Source organism: Ochotona princeps, chromosome 19, assembly GCF_030435755.1.
Source record: "Ochotona princeps isolate mOchPri1 chromosome 19, mOchPri1.hap1, whole genome shotgun sequence".
Classification (NCBI taxonomy): Eukaryota; Metazoa; Chordata; class Mammalia; order Lagomorpha; family Ochotonidae; genus Ochotona; species Ochotona princeps.
In genome coordinates this window covers 1,613,865-1,633,213 of record NC_080850.1, presented here as the reverse complement: position 1 = coordinate 1,633,213, position 19,349 = coordinate 1,613,865, and the positions used below count along the sequence as shown (strand labels likewise).

The following is a 19,349-nucleotide window of genomic DNA, read 5'->3' as shown; positions in this document are numbered from 1 at the left end:
GTGGCCCTGCTTCCCATCCAGCTCCCTGCTTGTGGCCTGGGAAAGCAGTCGAGGATGGCCCAAAGCCTTGGGACCCTGCACCCATGTGGGAGACCTGGAAGAAGTTCCTGGTTCCTGGTTTCAGATTGGTGTAGCTCCAGCTGTTGTGGCTACTTGGGGAGTGAATCATCGGATGGAATATTTTTCTCTCTGTCTCTCCTCTCTATATATCTGACTTTGTGATACAAATAAATAAATTAAAAAAAAAAGTGTAAGTTCTTTGGGTCTGCTGTGTGGTTGGTGCCAGGCCCATAATCCCTGGGGGGTGGGGCTTCTGACAGGGCCTGGATCCTTGGGTCCACCTGCGCAGTGGGTGCTGGGTCTGTGAGCCTGAGGCATGGGGTCTGGAGGGCCAGGGTCATTTAGCCTGGGTTTTTGCGCCCACCTTGGAGGACTGGTCCTCCTCAGTAGAAAAAAATGTAGCAGTAGACTGCAGGCCCTGGTGCACAGAGAGGATATGGTAGCCCATTCGGGCCTGCAGAGGACATCTGGTACCATAGTAGAGGAAGGAAAACAGAGCGAATTGGACAGCTACCCCAGCCAAAGCGTGACAGCAAAGAATCTGGGCGAATGGAGACTGTAAGGTTGACTATGTCAGTCAATGGACATGGGAAGGGTTTCCTCATGCTTGGCTTGGCGAGATCAACAGCATTTCAGAACTACTGCAGCCACCTGAGCAGATCCCTTGATGTGTGTACATTAGGACCCTGGGATGACATCGGGTGGCCCTTCCCCACCCCTGGGGACTTGGGGTGATTGGGAGGCTGAGTGTGGCTTTTCCCTTTACCTTTCCGCCCCTGCCCCTGCCCAGAAACAGGAAGAAGAAATAGAAAATTTGGAAAAAAATGATCATGTTCACTTTTCCCTAACCCGCGATCCTTCCCACCCTGATCAGCAATGTAAACTCATCAAAACCAAAAAATTTGCATATTATAAAATAATAAAAGGTGTAAGTCTAGGGGCTGGCACAGTGGCTCAACTGGCTAATCCTCCACCTGCAGTGCTGGAACCCATATGGGTGTCAGTTCATGTCCTGGCTGCTCTACTTTCAAGTTAGCTCTCTGCTTATGGCCTTGGAAATCAGCAGAGATTAGCCCAAAGCCCTGAAACCTTATGCCTGCATAGAAGACCTGGAGGAAGCTCCTGGCTCCTGGCTTCGAATCAGCTCAGCTCTGGCTGTTGTGACCGTTTGGCGGGTGAACAGGCAGATGAAAGATCTTTCTCTGTCTCTTCTTCTCCCTGTAAATCTGCCTTCCGAATAAGAATAAATAAATCTTGAAGAAGTATAGGTTTATTCTGATGCAAAAAGATCTTGAAACCCAAGTACCCATTTCATCATATGCATTTTGGAGATAGAATGGAAACACGTCTTTTTGTATCAAAATAAACTTGCGCTCGTAATTCTGTCTTTTGTGAGCTTCCTGTTGTACCCTTGTATTCTTTAACCACTACGCTGTTGCGCCGGGCCCAGGTACCCTTGTATTCTTCCCTCATGAGCCAGTGTGGCTAGGCCTCTTGTGTTTGGCAAGAATGCCACATGTCTGGGTCTGCTGTGTGTGTGTGTGTGTGTGTATGTATTACTCATCCTCTGGCCTCAATCCTGGAGGGAGGCTGTCAGTGCCGCTGGAATGGGCTGGGTTTTGTCCCTGCCGCAAGACCAGCTGGGATGAGAGGTGTGGGGGTGCTTTGCGGGACCGTGACCTTGCTGTTCCTGGATCAGGTGCTCCTGGATGCCTTCCTGGTCTCCAGTTTGTCACTATCCCCACAGCAGACCTCAGCCAATCAGTGTGAGCCTAAGTGCGGCCCTCCCACTTTACAGGTGAGGCAGCAGCACGTGGCATTTCTGAACAACCACACCCAGATCTAGGCCCCCAGAATGTTCTCCTTCAATGAAGATGGAAATCGGGGAGCCAGGATCAGGCTGCCTCCCTCACGTCAGGATGAGTCCTATATGCAGTCAGAGGCTTAGCCCACTGGCCGCTGGAGTTCATGCTGTAAGGAAGCCAGGTCCTGGGCAGGGGCCCCAGGCAGGTTCTCTGGCCACCTGAGGTCCCAAACAACAGCCAGTATTGGTTCCCAGATGGAAGAGCTTGAATGAGAAGCACCCCACTGAGCCTGTGGCCCCAAGGCTGTGAGCGAGAACTAGCCATGTTCATCGTTGTATGGCAGCAGGTTTTGGGGTGACTGGTTAAGTAGCACGCCCCGGTCCCCACAACAGAGGGGCATATGGGGACATGGTGACAGAAGCTACCGAGGGCCAGAGGACTTGGCTGGAGTGGCAGGACCAGGCCTCGAGTCTGTGCCTTCTGAACTCCGCACACTAATCGTCCCCTGTTTTCTCTGGCTCTGGGAGTATCTTCTTTCCTATTCCTGCCCAGCAAGGGCCAGACTAGTAGCCCAGCCCACGGTGCCTGGGGCAGGCTGCAAGGACAGGCACAGCCAGTCACACAGTGGTGGTTTATTACAACGCAGCGTTATCTGTTGACACAGAAAGGGAGGAGCTGGCTGCTGGGACGCCTGCCAGGGGCAGTTGCAGGCCCCTGCTCCGGCCAGCTGGGAGGTGGCCCTGAAGCTTGCTTCCTCTGTATCACTTGACGACAGTTTCTGTCTAGCAGACCAGAGCGCTGGGCAGGACGCTCGGGACCAACTCTGACCGGAAGGCCTTCCCCTCGGACCCCACAGTCCCAGCTGTCAGCCCCAGCTCTGGGTGATGTGGCAGGGAGCAGCAGCCAGGCCCAACCTGGGACCCTCCGTCCATCGTGCCAGGGGATCAGCATGGCTTCAGCTGTTGGCTCTGCAGCACAGTGGTCCTGGAGCCTGACTGCTGTGTCAGGCCAGACAATCTGTCCCTGTGGCAAGCTAGCTTCCTGAGCCCAGCTGGGCTAGGTGGGAACAAGAACATGGGGCATTTTCTCCGTGGGGCTAGAGGTACAGGGGCCAGGGCAGGGCGTCTGAGTGCTGGGGCTTCGGGTGCTGCCTATGACTTGAGGGCCGTTGCGTGGCCGTGGTCCTGGAAGGTGGTGAGGCTCTCTGCTAATTAGTCCGGTGTTTTTCCAGCCTCAGCCGAGCCAGGCACTTCCACCTTAGTCTCCTTGTGGGGAAGCCGTGTCCTGTGTGTGCCCAGTCCTTGCACCAGGCTCACTGGTCCCCTCTGGTTGTTGGTTCTGGGCTGGTTTGGACGCTTGCGAACGTTACAAGGCCACAGGTGGTGCATCCCATGAAAGAGCAATATATTACTGTTTCGTTTTTACAGAAATTCAAAATGTCCACACAGATCTGTACAAGCTGTGAACTGGACTGGATCTGGGCATCACTGGAAAAGGAGGGAAAGACTACAGGTGATTAAGGGTTGCAATCCTGCCTGGACCCCAGCCCTGTCCTGTCAGGCCCCACTCAGTGGGACAGTTTGGACAAAGTCCCAGGGACATCTGGTGGCTTGGCACTGGCTGTGCTGGACACTGACTGAGGCCCAGGACACCAACAGAGCAGGTGCAGTCCCTTCGGTTCACTGCCCCAGCCTGGGCCATGCAAGGGGAGTCACAAGCCAGGGTGGTGATGGGGCACTGTGCTGGGAGCCATAGATGCCCCGGGCGCTGACCCTATCTCCCCATACCTCTAAGCCACCCAAGGGGACATTTCCCGGCAGGTACCTTATGCCAGCAGCCAGGCACAGGCAGCCCATCGGGACCCTGGAAAGGAAGAAGGTTGCTGTGACTGAGCTGGACATGAAGTCAGCACCCAACACCCTCACATCCACCCTCCCGCACTCCCCACATATGGGAAGGGCCACCCAGGTGCTCCTGGGAGCCTGCTGGACACCTCGCTATCCATGTGCGCATCAGATTCAGGGGCACACAGTGGCTCCACACTGTCGCGGTCCTCAGTGTGTTGCTGCTGCACCGAGCCAGGACACCAGTGTGGTGCTCACAAACCAGGGGCCACCATGAAGTCTCGGCCAGATGCCAGCTGGTCAGGAGGGCCCGTCCTGGCCCTGTAGAGGGGCTGTGTGGCTTCCCATCTGGTGGCTGTGCCATTAGCTCTGGTCCCTCACCCTGGGCACCCAGTAGAGCACTCAGGCCTTGAGCGGAAGTATCTCTAAGAGTGCTTCATGGACAACCCAGCAGAACCCCCTACCACGACCCTAACCCTGGCTCTGGGGTCTGGATCTGAGCTGAGGCAGGGCAGGCCCAGGTTGCCAGGGTAGACGCTGGGCACAGTGCTGGGGCTGTCTGGAGGTTCCAACAATGCTCACCGAACTGTGGGAGGCAAGCAGGGGGGCCCGGAGGGTGGTGAGATCGTGGGGACAAAACGGGCAGCCCCTGGGGGCACACGGGGACTGCAAGCACTTTATCCTGTCCCCAGAAGAACGCATGCGCAGACCTCAGACACACCGAGCACTCCCCGGGACCCCCAGGAACATGCAAAAGACACGGCCCAGAGCTTGGGAGGGAAGGGCAGGATGGATGGGGAGGCACAGACGAGGGGCAGAGGTGTGACATAGACAGGCAGCAGGGCACGCTGGGCACACAGCAGGCCAGGCTGCCTACCGCAGGGCAGGGCCCATTGCCCCGCGCTGGGGCCCTTGGGCCTGGCACCCCACGCTTGCCTCCGCAGCGAGGATGCTCCTGTTTTGAAGACAAAGGCATGCTGGCTTGCAGGGACCCCTGGCTGCTCGTGACCCTGTGCGTGTGTGTGTGTGTGTGGAGGGGGGCATGTGTGCTCACCCCTGTTTCTCAGGCACTCCCCCAAACCCACTGTGAAGATATGGGGCTGAGGGGCAGAGGGCTGCAGGACTGGGCATGGGCATGTGGGCACTGGTGCTGTTTTTCTGTCTTTCTCAGAGCTCCCCTAAGGGAGCCTGATGTGGAAACCCTCCCTGCTGTCTGGGAACAGGGGCTGGGCCAAGCCTGGGGGGCATGGAAGGCAGGTGGGGGGGCCCTCAGGAGGAATCCCAGGAGAGAGGAAAGGGGAGGAGGAGGACAGCTGGGTGTGGAGGTTTGGGCTCAGGGCACACAGTGAGAGTGTGGGGATGAGGGATGTCCCGGGTCAGATACCTTTGGGAAGGAGAGGACAGAAGGGCAGGGCACTCCCTCTCATCCACTGACCGCAGCCCTGTCTGGTTCCAAGCCTGGAAGTTGGGGGCTGGACCTTTGCTAACCTGGATTCTGCCTCCATAGCAGATTGCCTGTAGCCATCTGGCTTCCCTCCCCAGAGCCTGGTCCCCCTCCCTGGGCACTCTGATGTCATTCACCCTGGCCAAAGCAAGTGTCACTTCTAGCCTGGTTCCTGTCTACTTTACTCCCAGGATGGCCAGGTGGGAGCCCTCTCGACTGCCCAGGAACTAAGAAGCTATGACTTGGGCTGGCACTGTGGCTCAACAGGTTAATCATCCACCTGCCAGTTCCAGCACCCCATATGAATGAAATTCCGTGACTTGGCTGTTCCACTTCTCGTCCAGCTCCCTGCTTGTGGCCTGGGAAAGCATTGGAGGACGGCCCAAAGCCTTGGGATCCTGCACCCGTGTGGGAGACCTGGAAGAAGTTCCTGGCTCCTGGTTCTGGCCAACTTGGGCGTAAACAAGCTTTTGGAAGATCTTCCTCTCTGTCTCTCCTTCCCTCTGTAAATCGGCCTTTCCCATAAAAGTAAATAAATCTTAAAAAAAAAAAAAAAAAAAAAAAAGGAAGTCATGACTTTGACATGGCTCAACTCTGGGCAGGGCATCTATTTCCAGAAAGCCACGCTCATGGAGGAGGGGAAGGGACCTGAACAGCAGCCACATGGGCACCCTGGCAGTCTGGCATGAGCATCCTAGCAGGGGTCTGGCGTGGACACTTTGACAGGGGGCTGGCATGGGCACCCTGGTTGGCAGTGGGCGCCCTGGCAGGGTCTGGTGTGGGTGACCTGGCTGGGGCTGGTGTGGCCTCTTGGGCTTGCACCTGAGCTCTATGGACAGGAAAGCTGCCAGGCTGACAGTGGCTGGCAGCCATAGACCAGCATGCGGAGTTCTGCTGTCCTCTGACACGTACCACGGGACACGGCTGGTCCAGGCCCGGTGGTCCTGGCTCACCCTTCTGACCCTTCACTCCTTTCCGGCCGGGGATTCCTCGCTCCCCCTGCACAGGAAGGGAGAAGGTAGAATGGCTGTGTGGGCCAGATGCAGACAGAAGCTCCAGGCCAGCAGCCATGACGCCCACAGCTTCACCCTCAGCCTCCCCCCACAACCAGCACTCCCCTGGCCTCCCTCCCTCCCCTGCTTTGGCCTCCTCGCTCCCCCTCCCGCCTCACCTTCTCTCCACGCTCACTCCGATCACCTTTTTCTCCGCGGGGTCCAGGAAAGCCCTGGCAAGGGATTCAGGGTTCACTGGGAGTCCAAAGTTTGGGGGAGTTTCTGCCCCTTCTCCCTCCGTGTGTGTTCAGGACAGGCTGGCTGGGCCCCAGTTGTAGGACCCAGGCTGACACACCGAGATGCTGGCACCAGAGCACCAACCCTGCTTCCTCCAGGGCAGAGACACTGTTGGGGAAAGCCTCAGGCAGGCCTTTAGCCAGCGGGCTTTCCTGTCACTCCTGCCTGAAGAGGCCCCGGCACTTTCTCTCCCGTCACTCTCACGGCGGTGGCCCTGGCTTGGCTGGGCATGGAGACCCAGAAAAGCAAAACCATAGGTGTTTATGACTTCCGCTTTCTACTCTCAGACTAACTTACTATGCTACTTAAGTGGCAGACAGCGTGTTCCTTGCCAAGCGCCTGCTGGGCAGGGGCTGGGAATGCAGTCACACCAGGTGTTCAGTGAAGGTGACAGGGACCCTAGCACTTGAACCAGCACCACTGCCTCCCAGGGGCTGCACTAGCAGGAAACTGGAGTCAGCAGCTCCAGCTGGGACCTGAACCCAGGTACACTGAGAAGGGACATGAGTATCTTAACTGCTCAGCCAATTACTCACTTCTCAGTTCAATTCCTTGTACGCCCACCTGTCCATCAGCTTGTCTGTCCACCCACTGAGCCAACACAACTAAGCTTGCACTAATAAGGACAGGGCTGTAGGCTGGATGCTGGACTTGCTGTGTCCCCGCCCCCTGAGTAGTGGGACAGGTGGTGGGCGTGTTGCTGTGATGGCAGGGACAGCTGGGCAAAAGGGCTCTTTGATCAAGAAGGAGGGGAACCCTCTGGGCAGGGTCCCAACTTCAGTTAAATCCGGTGGACAAAAGGGATCTGGGGCTGTCCAGGGAACCAGGTGGGCATGCGTGTGAGCCACATGACATGTTCATGTGGCATGGAGTCTTCAGCTGCCGCCCTGGGTCTGGAGCCTGAGCTAGGCTCTGCGTTATCTCCTGCCTGGCTCTTTTTACCAGTGGCCCCTGAAGCCAGGAACCCTGATGGCTTCTTTCTCCTTTTCCTCCAGCTGTTCCCCAAGGTGGATTCTCTCTCTTGAGTCTCCCACTGTTGCCCCTCATTCTTTCCCCTTCTCCACCCCATGGTTTCACCCAGAGCCCTAGAGCTGACACAATCAGCCCTGGCCAATCAGGACACTGCATTCCTAAGGCCAAGTGCAGGGTCAGCATGAACCCGAGTCAGGCTGGTGAGATGCACTCTGGGACAGAGGAGGGAGACCAATACTGAATTCCTGTGGGCTGCTGGTCAGGCCTCACCCCTCTAAGGAGCTCAGAAATGCAGTGAACACATACAGAGCAGACACAGGAAAGCACAAAGGATTGAGTCGCGTGGACGTAGGTGTGCTCTGGGTCTGTGTGCTCAACTGCCAGATAGTTCAGGCGTAGGTAATTTTAAGCTGGTTTCAACTGGCTCAAATGCTTTCCATCTATGCTACCAAAAGAGACCTGATTCAGTGAACACTGGGTTTTAATCACTGGCTTTCTCGCCTTCCCACAGCACTGAGGGCTGAAGTGCTATTGTCTCTTACCAGGGTTCCTCCCTGCTATAACGAATCATCCATCCACTATCCATCCATTGCCCATCTGTCCATTCTGTGCTACACCGTATTATCCGCCCATCCTTCCACCGTCTATCCATCCACCATCCATCTGACCACCCGTTCATGTATGTATCAGTCATCTATGCACTGCCATCCACCCAGGACTCCTTCCTTCATTCCCGCCACCCTCTGCCCATGCAGCCTCATCCATAAAGTGCCTCCTCCTGGCTTTGCACTCAGGTTGGCACTGAGGACTAGGGCAGCAGCCAGGCCTGGGAACGGGACCACCCTGGAGGCAGCCAGCTCAGGCTGCTGTATGAACATACCAAGGCAGGAGATACACTCTCAGTGAACCATGAATGAGGCACTTACATCTAGTCCTGGCTCGCCGGGCCTGCCCTGAGGAGAGACACAGAGGGCGTGAGACGGAGGGGATGGTGGACGGGGCTGGTAGCACAGCTGCTAGGAAGCTGGATCCGTGGGCTGGCCATGGACACGGAGACCAGGAGACACACCCACCCTGCAGGCCTGAACAGAGGGCATCCACGGAGTCTGTTCCCAGGCCCAGTGGGGCCGCAGGGCTGAGTGACACCCGGGACATGTGGTCACAGGGAGTGGTGTTGGAGTGTACCCAGGTTTACCTTCTCTCCTTTGGTTCCTGGCAGTCCAATGAGGCCTGGTGGGCCAGCTGGCCCCTGGGTGGAAAAAGAATAGGTCAGAATGCAATGAAAGAACTGGAGGGACCACCTCTAGGGCCAAGCAAGGCTGGTGACACTCACAGGCAGCCCGCTGGGACCTCTCTCACCCAGTGCACCCTTCTCTCCCTTTGCTCCGTCCAAGCCCTGGAAACAAAGTGGGGGAGGATCAGACAGAGAGCTGGCCTGGAAGCCTGCAGCCCCAGAGCCAGTCCGACTGAGCCCAGCGGAGGGGCACACTCCAGCTGCGGCTGGCCTTGCTCCGTGCCCTCAGGGGTGAGAGTCATGGAGGAGCTGTGAGTATGCACCTGCAACCCAGCAAGCCCTGCAGCCACCGTGGGAGGGGACTGTGGCCACATCCACTGCACAGACAGCCCAGGAGCCCAGCCCCATGCTGCGAAGGCTGCGAAGGGGCAGAGCTGGACAGCTGTCAGGTCTCCAGGCCCCAACCTGGGATAGGATGCCTCCCAGCTCCTGCTGCTTCTTCTAAACTGGCTCAGGGACAGCCTTGGACAGAACCAGAAGCGGCACCTGAGCATAGGACCGCGGGCTTGATCCCATCAGGCCCAGAACTCCACACGGACCTCCCGAGATAGTCCCAAGAGCTATGCCCTTTCCTCCCCAATTCAGGGGACATGGGCTGCGAGGAGTGACAGGGAGCCGGGGACGAGGACGAGTCACACCAGCTGTTTTAAGAGCTGAGAACACACATTATGTGCCACAGCCAGCTTCGTGCCGCGGCCTGGAGGAAGGAAGGGGGAGGTACAGTGGGAGGGAAGGAGAGTGGGCGGCACAGGGCTGGGCTAGGCGGCCAGAGGAAGAGGAAAGAAGGACTGGGGACCTTGGGCAGAGGGACAAAGTTCAAGAAAAGAGGCCCGGTATGGGGGTGGGGCACGCACTAATGGATGTGCAAAGCTCAGCCGTGGTAGACCAGTGTGGGCCCTCCCTTGTACCCCCGGGAAGGCTGCCTGAAGCTGTTTAGTTGTGTCTGCAGCCACCAAGGTGGCTTCTGCCCGCTCACCTTGGGACCCTGGACTCCCTGAAGACCCTGGAGGAAAAACAGAAGGCAAGTCAGGCAGGCAGCCTTGCTGGGCTTGGGGCCAGGGCCAGGGTGTGCCCGCAAGACCTCAGGCCCTCACTGGGGGCCAGGGCCAGGGTGTGAGGCCCTCACTGGGGGGCCAGGTTGTGCCTACGGGACCTCAGGCCCTCACTGAGGGGCCAGGGTGTGAGGCCCTCACTGGGGGCCGGGGCCAGGGCCAGGGTGTGAGGCCCTCACTGGGGGCCAGGGCCAGGGCCAGGGTGTAAGGCCCTCACTGGGGGCCAGGGTGTGAGGCCCTCATTGGGGGGCCAGGGTGTGAGACCCTCACTGGGGGGCCAGGGTGTGAGGCCCTCACTGGGGGCCAGGGTGTGCCCGCGGGGCCTCAGGCCCTCACTGACCCTGTTGGCCCAGTGTGGCTCTACCCTCCTTTGTTGCTTTCCTGAAGGAATCTCCTGCCCTCCCTCCTCCACCCCCTGGTCACCAGGCTGCTGGAAGCCAAGCACTCTTACCATGGGGCCTGGAGGGCCCGGGGGGCCGGGTGGCCCTGGTTCTGCTATGATCTGGGTCTAGGAGGGCCAGAGACAGGTCAGTCACACACTGTCTGCCACCCCCACCCCGGCTGGCACCCAGCTCACCACTCTCATTCTGGGTCGGGGGGGGGCTCCCATTTCTCCCAGGAAGGCACAATCATGGCAGGAGCTCAGCCAGGGAGTTCTTGGGTGGGCTCAGTGGGGAGTCACATCCTGGGGCTCCTCACTCCTCCGCCCTGGGTTGGGTCAGGCCAGTGGCTTGTCTCAATACTCGGGGTACCCATGGGGTCAGGGCGCCCTCAGCACCCCCTTACCAGGCTCTCTTGGAGGCTGTCAGAAGCTGACTCTCCCTTCTCTCCCTTGAGGCCGTCAGCACCCTGCAGGATGCAGTGGCCTGTCAATCCCTTCCACTGGTCACCTAAGGTGCCCCTCACAGGGCTGGGCCACCCACCGCCCCTGGATGTCCGCTGGCAGGGTAAGCTCGCCAAGCGTTCCCCAGGTCAGTGCGGGCCTGGTGTAGTGGGCAGAGTAGTGTTTAGGGAGTGCACTGCCAGCCTTGTGGTGTGAAGGTGAGGAAGCTGAGGTGCAGAGAGGCCGAGCTGTCCATCCAGGGCTCCAGAGTTGGGCAGAGATGGAAGAGGAGGTAGCTGGATGTGAGCACAATGTGACCGCTGCCCTCGGCCTACTCCCCACCTTGTCATGGTGAGCCCTGGGGCGTGGGTGACAGGAAGGGGATGGCAGTGACGGTCACGGCTGCGGTGGGTGTGGGACCGCAGGGCCCAGCATGGGCACACCTTGCCCTCCCTCGCGCAGGCCTGCTCTCTCCACATGTCCCCCAGCAGCTGCCCTATGTGGGCACATGTTCACCTGGGGACCCCTAGAACAGCAGGTAAGCTGGTCGGGGTCCCGCCCAGGCACGTACCGGAAGACCGGACAAACCCATGTCTCCTGCTTCTCCTTTGGGTCCAGTTGGCCCAGGCTCTCCTGGGTCTCCTTTCGGTCCTTTGGGACCCTGAAAGCCACAAAAATAAGGGCTCAGTAGGACTCAGCAGGCCTTCTCCCTTCCCCTACCCTTGAGGGGCCCCAGGCCAGACCCCTGCTACTCCTTGGGGATCCCTACCTCCAGACAAGGCAGCTGGAAGTTTTGGCTGAATGCAAGGAGATGAGGAGGGTGTGTGCCTGTGTGTGTGCCTGGCACAGGCACTGTATGCGGGGTGCAGGGGCTGGGGGTGGGGGGCCAGGCACAGCCCTTCAGGGGCACTCATGGAGATACCCCTTTGCTCACATCTCAGTCCCCAAATACCCTTCCAAGTGCTGCCTTCTCTCACTCAGCCAATGATGCCATCCTGGGGACCAGCAGTGACAAGACACCCGGAGATGCCAAGAGTGATGGTCATGCATGGGCACATACAGGCTCACACACAAACCCATGCATACACACCCAGGCACACACAGGTATACACAGGCACACGCAGGTTCACACACAGATTCACGCACAAACACACAGGCACCCGGGCACACACCCAGGCTGTCTGACACCACACATTGCCCACGAGCTGGAAAGCCCACAGACCTTCTCTCCGTCGACTCCGGGAGCTCCAGGCAGGCCAAGTTCACCCTGGAAAGGAACATAGGATCACAGTGCTTGTGCCCTTTCTGTGTCTGATGGCCCGAGGGATGGCTTTCCCTGCTTCCCTGGCTGCAACGCCCCCTGCTTTGCAGCTGGCTTCCCAGAGCCTCTGCTCCTTCATTTCTGTGCCCCTTCCTGGGGAGATGTGGCCTGTGGCTGTGTTCTGTAAGCCCCAGATGTTACAGAAGTGGAAGCTGAAGTTCAGGGTACTCATGAACTTGCCCTAGGCATCACAGCCCAGGAGCAATGGTGGCAGGCCCGAGCCTCGCCTGACTTTACCCTGAGACAAGCAGGCATGCGTAAATGAGCAGGTGCAACCGCAGGATTGGCTCTGGGCGTGGGTGGGGCTGCTCTGATGTCACAGCTTAAATGCATGGAGGGGACCTCCCAGGGAGTAGCTGGGGCCTGGGAGGAAGGTGCTCAGCTTGGTTTAGGAACGGAGACCCCTTTCTCGGAATCCCCAGAAGTAAGGCTAGGACTGCAAGAGGAAAGCTGAGGGTCCCCTGGAGGAGGTGCAAGGGTAGGGAAGCCCTGGAAACAGGAGTCTGCAACTGACCTTGGCTCCGGGAATCCCTGGGGGTCCTGGAGGCCCCTGTGGCCCTGGAGGCCCCTGTGTGCACAAATTGGCTGTTAGCGCTTAGTACTTGTCCCCTGGGGCCAAGCCCTGTGGAACTCGGCTGTAGCAGGGTTGCGTGTCCCCAGCACCACATCCCACTCAACTGGGTTGGATCACACTGCACATTGCTTTCAGGGTCCCCATCACCTGACAGAGGGGAGGTTTTGGCTCCTCTGGAGGGGCACCTGGCTTTGTGCCCCAGCTGGAGAGCCCAGAGACCCCTCCCCTTGGAACAGGTCTTCCTCAAATACACATTCCTTCCCAACATGTTTGCTCAAGATCCTGCTGCGGCTCCCTGTTGTCTCCTGAAGCTTAAATCCTTGCAGACGCTCAAGGCCAGCCAATAGCTGCCTCTCCAGCCATGGCCAGCTGCCACACCTGCCTGACCTGTCTGCCCTCTGGCTTTGTTGTCTGCTGCCTGCCTGCTCTGCTCTCACAGCTACAGCTGAGGTCGGCCAGCTCACCTATCTCCCCACATCCCCCAAGCTCATGCCCTTCCCACGAGTGCACCCAGCCTGGCCTTCCAGGTGGCTTTTTTCCTGTGCTGCTCAGCCTCCTCCAGGCATGGGCACGTGCCGCCCTCTCTGGCGAGCTCCCTGCCACCCTGGGCCTGTGCCACTCTCCCTGGGGAGCTCCCTGCCCACTGGCCTGTGCTGTTCCTCTTTCACTGTGATCCATATCTCTCCTTTTGCTCAGGAACTGCCTGCCCGTCACACTGAGCTGTCATCCCAAGCTGGCATCTAAGATGCATCCCCTGCCTCCCCTGCCGGCCTGAACCACCCTCCTCCATGTGTGCCCACCCTCAGGGCCACCCACTCCACTCCACGCCACTCCATGCCATGCCACGCCACACCATGCAGCCGGGGGCAGGCCATAGTTACCACCAGCTTGTACTTCCCCGAGGCCTGCGGGAGACAACTGTAGTTGAAGCTCAGGTGCCAAGGCTGGTCTGGATACTGACATGTGTCCCTTAACCCCCCAGGGACCTGTGAGCAGCTGGCACCTCCTTGGCTGGTGGGTCCCAGGTGTGCCAGTCACTAGACAGGCTTTAGAGGCCACACAAGTCCTCCAGGGGCAGTCACTACTCCCTAAGGGAAGGGTTCCCAGGGGCATTCGTGGGCCTAAATGCCAGGAAATGCCCAGCTTCCCGCCCTGCTGGGAGCTCCCTTTTTGTCTTGGCCTCCAGGGAGCTCAGGAGCACATGAGCCAGTTCACCGCAGCTCTGTCGGCACCGTGCGGGTCCCAGCACTGACGTCCCCATCGGGCGTGTTGTGCACTTACTATCGTGTTAAGCCTTCTGGCCCTTTGTGCGCAGAGGCACAGGATGAACACAAGAAGTGGTGGGGACTCCTCCGGGAGAGGGTTGCTGAGGGTGCCTCCCGCCCCCTGTCCTGGCTTACGATACCTTCAGGGAATCCAGGATGCGGCCATCGTAGTCAATCACCACTGTGTCTCCCTGCTCGCCCTTGAGGCCTGGCGGACCCTGAGGCAGAAGGAAGGGTGAGGTACAGGGAGGGCTGTGGCTGATAGGGTGCCAGCCCATGAGGGGAGGGGCGGGCTGCTTCCCTCCTCTGAGAGGCAGCTGTGCTTCCCCTGCTGACCTCCACGCCGCATGTCCTCGTCCCCACTCCCTGCTGGACACAGGCACACACCTGTGCCCACGTCTGTAGGTGTCCGTGCCTGCAGGCATGTGCGCTGCTGCTATCCCTCCCTGCAAGTCCCCGCCAGGCTGCTTTGACTGGGAGACCAGGGAAGGTCATGAACACGGAGCTCCCGGCCCGGGCCGTGGCTGCTGCTACTCATATCCGGGATCCACACAACAGCCATGACCAGAACACAGTCCAACGCCCAGGGACCTGCATGGTCAAGGTGCATTTCCCCAGTGTCTACCTGAAGTTACAGTGACAGGGGCTGCTCACAAAACCCTGGGCCTGGCAGGGGCAGCTGTGTTCCTGTGACAACACAAGCTGGGCTGGGGGGCTGGGAAAAGGGTCAAGGTCGCCCGCCACGGGTACAGTCCTGACACCTGACCCACGCTTGAATACACAAAGAAAAGTCTAGAAGGGTGTATACATCCCTGGGGAGGGAGAGAACTCTGGTTTTTATACAGTAGTAGCGGATCATTTTGTCACAAGCACATATTAGGAATGTAAAAGAAATACTCCTTCAAGAAGACTCCTACTTCCTGTAGCTCCCTAGGTCCCTTGGGACTTTGTGGGGACTTCTGCAGCTCCTGGCACTTTGTCTCCCTGGGGCCCATGGGGGTGGCCGGAAGAGCTGCTTACCCGGGGCCCTGTGGCTCCGGCTGCGCCTCCGTGGCCGGGCTCCCCCTGTGGAGACACATGGGTGCAGTGAGGGTTACATGTTCACCACCAGTACCCCTCCATTCCCAGAGGGGCCCAGGGTGGAAAGCTGAGGACAGTCCTCCAGGACCAACTGGCTAGTGACAGGGCCTGGGATGGAGGGCCAGGGCAGTTAGCCAGAGAGTGGGCCTGAGCCCAAGCCTGGTCACCCACCCACTCGTACCACCTCCCGCCCTTTGCCAACTTCCAACTGTGCGTCGAGGAAGAGCCTGGGCCCAGGCCCACCCAAGGGGCAAATTCACAGGGAAATGATGTCTCCCCTCTTGCCGGGGAGATGGGCTAACCATGCCTCGCTAGTGCTGGAGCGGCATGCTCCAACGTCACCTTTGGTCCCGGGGAACCGTCCACACCGCTTTCTCCTCGGGGTCCCACGCTCCCTGGCTCGCCCTGTAACGGGAACATCTGCTGTGAGCAGCGGGGCAGGCTGGGGCTGTGGGCCTGCTGAGAAGGCCTGCTGCCCAGCACAGCTGAGCCCACCGACGGAGGTGGCTGGGGATTCCAGGCTTCTCCCAGCCCAGTGGGACCTACGGCCAGTGCTCACCTTCCAGGTTTGGTCTTGAGTTTGGGTAGACATTGGGGGGAAGGCTGCAGGGGTCTGGCAGCTGTCGCCAGGAGCAGGGGGTGAGGACAAGGGGTAAGATGATATTCAGTTCCTGGCTAGGGCACGGGGCAGAGAGTGGGGTCACCCTATGGGACAACGGATGATATGCCAGGGCTGTTAGTGAATGGGCCCCGCGCCTTCCTACTGCACCAGACACCAGACCCTGCCATGGTGAGGGGCTTCACCAGGCCCAGAAAGGAGGTTGAGGGGTCTCTCACAGAGGTACCCATACCTACCTTAGGCCCTGGGGGTCCAGGGAGCCCAGGTTGGCTTGGTGTCCCGTCATCCCCCTGAGAAGAGAACGGGTGAGTTGCAGACACACCAGGAGGCCTCCAAGTGTTTGTGGTCCTTCTGCTTTAGCACTCCCCAGCACCCTGGGTCCCTGTCAGTACTGGACACAGCGGGGTCAGAGTGGCCTCTGTCCCTTGCTCCTATCAGCTTAATGCCAGCTTTGGGCAAGCCTCAGCAAGAATGAACAGACAGGTACATGCGAGTGCACTCATTCATTCGGAAAACATCTACAGGAAGACACGTGATGGAGAGGGCCAGGCAGAGGCTTGCTGCAGCAGGGGCCCCGAGGCGGGGTGGTGGTGAGCGGACCTGCAGTGTTGTTGGGCACGGCATGGGGCAGAGGGAGGGGTCTAGCCGGGTGGTAGGGTGGGGATGATTTAGCACCAGTTTGGTGAGCAGTTGCTAAGCCTGAGCGCATGTCAGTGCCTGTCAGGGTTTCTTAAGCCCTGCTTTCAGAGTCCTGGGTGGGCCCTGGAATCTGTGTTTCTCATAAGCGCCTGTGATGTTGTTGCTGCTGGCCTTAGGGCCACACTTTGAGAGCCACAGCACCAGGCCCGGAAGTGGGCACATATTCCCAGTGCTTGAGGATGGGGACGAGTGAGTGAGTGCCAGAAGGCATGAGATTCTGGCTTCACTGTTGCGTTAGGACAGGGCAGCCACCCATCGTGAGGCCTGGGGTCTGGGGAGGAGAAGCGCACCTTCCCTGTATCCCACAGCAGGGCACCCTGTCCCTGCCCTCAGGACTCTACCAGGCGGGCACTTCCTGATCTTGCTCCCAGGAGTGCTGGGATCACCCTGGGGTGCAAGAGAGGCCTTTTGCTCCTCATGGACAAGGGGAATCCCGGCTGCCATGATCCAAAGGTTCTGGAGCCCCTCAGAAGGTGCCTGTGGGTGTAGGCCAGGCAGCTGGGATTTCCCTCCTGAGTTACGACCCTGCGCAGGTCACGGGTCTTGCAAGCAGGGAGGTGGGAGGTGGTAGGAGCGGGCCAGGGGTGAGGAGCGAGTGCACCGAAAGCCTTGCTCCCAGGAGCACCTCTGGGTGCAGCTCCTTGCCCAGGCTCTCCTTCATCCCCCTCCCCCGCCTCCAGCTCCTGTGGGAAGGCCCTGGGGCTGCTCCAGGAGGGAAGGAGCCAAGGAGACGTTGCCACTAGCTTGTGGCATCTGAGCCTGACTCTACTGCCCAGGCCTGGGGAAGGGGTAGGGAATGAGGGGCACTCACCTTAGGCCCTGGAGGTCCCTTGGGGCCCTGGAACAAGAGAAGAAAAAGTGCTGAACTTGGCATTGGGCCTGTCGGCCTTGTCAGTTTGGCTCTGAAGGTTAACTCCAAGCCTAGAGGAGCTGCTGGATGTCCAGCTCTAGTGGCTGTGGAGTTGCCCAGTGGGCTGCAGGTTCCTGGCTCTGGGGGTGTGTGGCTACTGGCATTCCTCCGGGTGGGAGCCGCAACCCAGCCATTCCCCCCTGGCAGCCAGGTCCCAGGGTGTGTGTGGGAGGTGCCCTGGATACTGACCGTGTCACCGTTCTGGCCAGGCTCTCCTTTGGGACCCTGATGGGGCACAGAAGGCAGTGATGAGGATGCAAGGGTCCGTGGACACGAGCTCCTGCCCCCTCCCCAGCCCCTGCTGTGCAGGTCAGACAGCTGAAGCTTGGAGAGCTACATACCCACCAATGGCCAGGAGGGGCCAGGCCCCCACCTGCCCCAAGAGGGGCCCTGGAGGCAGTGTACTGAGCGTGGGGGATGTCCCACACTGTGGCTTGGGCCAGGACTGGGGACGGGGGCCTGGCTGCCGGGTTTGGGTTAGGATGACTGAGGCCAGATAGTTAGCATGGTGGAGGGGAGGGGAAAGCAGGCAGAGGAACAGGGGCCACTCATCAGCTGCAAAGGAAGAGCCCACCGAGGAGTCTCAGGGTCAGGATTGGGACAGAGATTGTAACCTAACTCGGGGTTGGAGTCTGAGGGTGTACTTGGGGTTAAGGTTGGGTTTTGAATGAGGGGCCACGCCTGCAGGGATCACGGTTAGGGTCTGTTAAGCCTGGATTTGCAATGTGAACTCAGGACCAAGGTTCGAATGGGCTTAGGGACCTGGTTATGTTCGATTTCGGGTTTGATTGGGGCAAGGGTCTCGCTAGGGTTAGTGTTAACGTTAGGGTTGGGTTTGGGTCTGGTGTCAGGGACAGGATGTGACTTGGGGCTGAGGTTGGGGACTGGCTCTGGGGTCAGGGTTCGGGTGAGCACAGCAGCTGGTCTTGGGGGGGAGCTGTCCAGTGCCACGCCTTTTCTTACCGCTGGACCTTGTGCTCCCTGGGGGCCGTCTCTCCCAGTGTCGCCAGGAGGGCCCCGGGCCCCAGGAGGTCCAGGGGGGCCTGGAGGCCCAGTAGCTCCAGCTTGTCCTTGGTCCCCCTGAAAGAGAAGGGGCTGGCATGACCCTGAGGTTAAGGGAAAGACTCCCAGCCTCCAGGGAGCCCTCACTGACATGGGCAGCTCTTGGAAGGCAGGGTTCTGTGGCTGCTGAGTCCCTGTTCACTGTGGGCAGCCTCGAGAGCTGATAGGGCCCTGGAGCAGTGTTGGTGTGACAGATGGCACGCCCTGGCGCTGAAGGGAGCCTGGGTGTCCCCTGGGAGACCTCCCCAGCTGTTCAGCTCCTGCTCCCTTCCAGGGAGGGACACCCCAGGCACCCAATGCCGAGGTGAAAATGGGTTCCTACAGTAGCCTGCACCTGCGTGCTCACTGCTGCCGCATTAGTCAGCACCTCCAACTGGAAACCACCCAAAGGTGAATGGTTAGCAGGGATGGGTGCAACCCTGCCTCCAATCACTCCCCAGCAAGGAACACAGCACAAGACATGGACACATGCAAGGGCGGGCAGGCACCCCAAGAGGTCACACCCAGGCACACAATGTCACACAACCCTGAGTGGCAAAGTTAGAGACAGAGACCAGGGTGGTGATCGCCTGGGCGCTGGGCTCAGCAGGTGCCAGGTGTGCCATCACAGCCTTCCTCAGGGGGCTCTGAGAGGTGCTCACCCTGGTGTACACACTACTGCACAGAACAGTCACAAGAGAGTGCGGGGAACCAGGGTACCAGACACCGAGTCAGGCTGGTCTCCCGGTGTGGGACTGTGCCACAGTGAGGCACACCATCACCACTGGATAAAGGTTCCCCGGGGCGTTGCTTAGGGAAACGTCAGGGGAGACTACAACCATCTCCCAACAGATCTATAAAATGGGAGGGCGGGGTCACAGCCTCTCCTGTACAACGCCAAATCCCCAAGCCTTGGAGCGGTGTTAGTGCCAGGTCAGACCTCAGGGGCCCCGCCTGGGAGAAGGGCAGGGCACCATGTGACGGGCCCCTCCTGGCTGCCCTAGAGGGACCCACCCAGCACAAGCACAGGGCTCAGGAAGGAGGCATGCCTGGTCACAATGCCAGCAGCTGTCCACCTACTTGTGACTAAACGCTGTGGACCCAGCACTGTGTGTACGAGGATTCCCTGGAGAGGCTCTTACCCGGGCCTCTGACAAGCTGGCTGGGGCTGTTACTGTCCCATTTTCCAGCTGTGGAGGTTGGGGGGAGGGGTATGGGATTTGGTGAGGCTGAGCCTCCTCTGGTGGCCACAGGCTC

The 19,349-nt window shown here is 59.3% G+C and overlaps 1 protein-coding gene across 1 annotated transcript in view; it reads right to left on the bottom strand.

The window, feature by feature from the left end:
• Window positions 1-2,480: 2,480 nt before the first annotated feature.
• COL23A1 (collagen type XXIII alpha 1 chain) overlaps window positions 2,481-19,349 on the bottom strand; it is a 277,978-nt gene continuing 261,109 nt past the window's right edge. The window contains exons 9-27 of the mRNA XM_058677690.1: window positions 18,015-18,131; window positions 16,953-16,979; window positions 15,679-15,732; window positions 15,166-15,228; window positions 14,764-14,808; window positions 13,884-13,961; window positions 12,419-12,472; window positions 11,806-11,850; window positions 11,155-11,244; window positions 10,547-10,609; window positions 10,212-10,268; window positions 9,685-9,711; window positions 8,748-8,810; window positions 8,610-8,663; window positions 8,341-8,367; window positions 6,325-6,378; window positions 6,066-6,152; window positions 3,690-3,728; window positions 2,481-3,352 (exon numbers count right to left, since the gene is read on the bottom strand). Coding sequence (XP_058533673.1) covers window positions 3,350-3,352; window positions 3,690-3,728; window positions 6,066-6,152; window positions 6,325-6,378; window positions 8,341-8,367; window positions 8,610-8,663; window positions 8,748-8,810; window positions 9,685-9,711; window positions 10,212-10,268; window positions 10,547-10,609; window positions 11,155-11,244; window positions 11,806-11,850; window positions 12,419-12,472; window positions 13,884-13,961; window positions 14,764-14,808; window positions 15,166-15,228; window positions 15,679-15,732; window positions 16,953-16,979; window positions 18,015-18,131 — 1,047 coding nt within the window. The 3' untranslated portion in view covers window positions 2,481-3,349. The remainder of the gene's footprint in view (window positions 3,353-3,689; window positions 3,729-6,065; window positions 6,153-6,324; window positions 6,379-8,340; window positions 8,368-8,609; window positions 8,664-8,747; window positions 8,811-9,684; window positions 9,712-10,211; window positions 10,269-10,546; window positions 10,610-11,154; window positions 11,245-11,805; window positions 11,851-12,418; window positions 12,473-13,883; window positions 13,962-14,763; window positions 14,809-15,165; window positions 15,229-15,678; window positions 15,733-16,952; window positions 16,980-18,014; window positions 18,132-19,349) is intronic.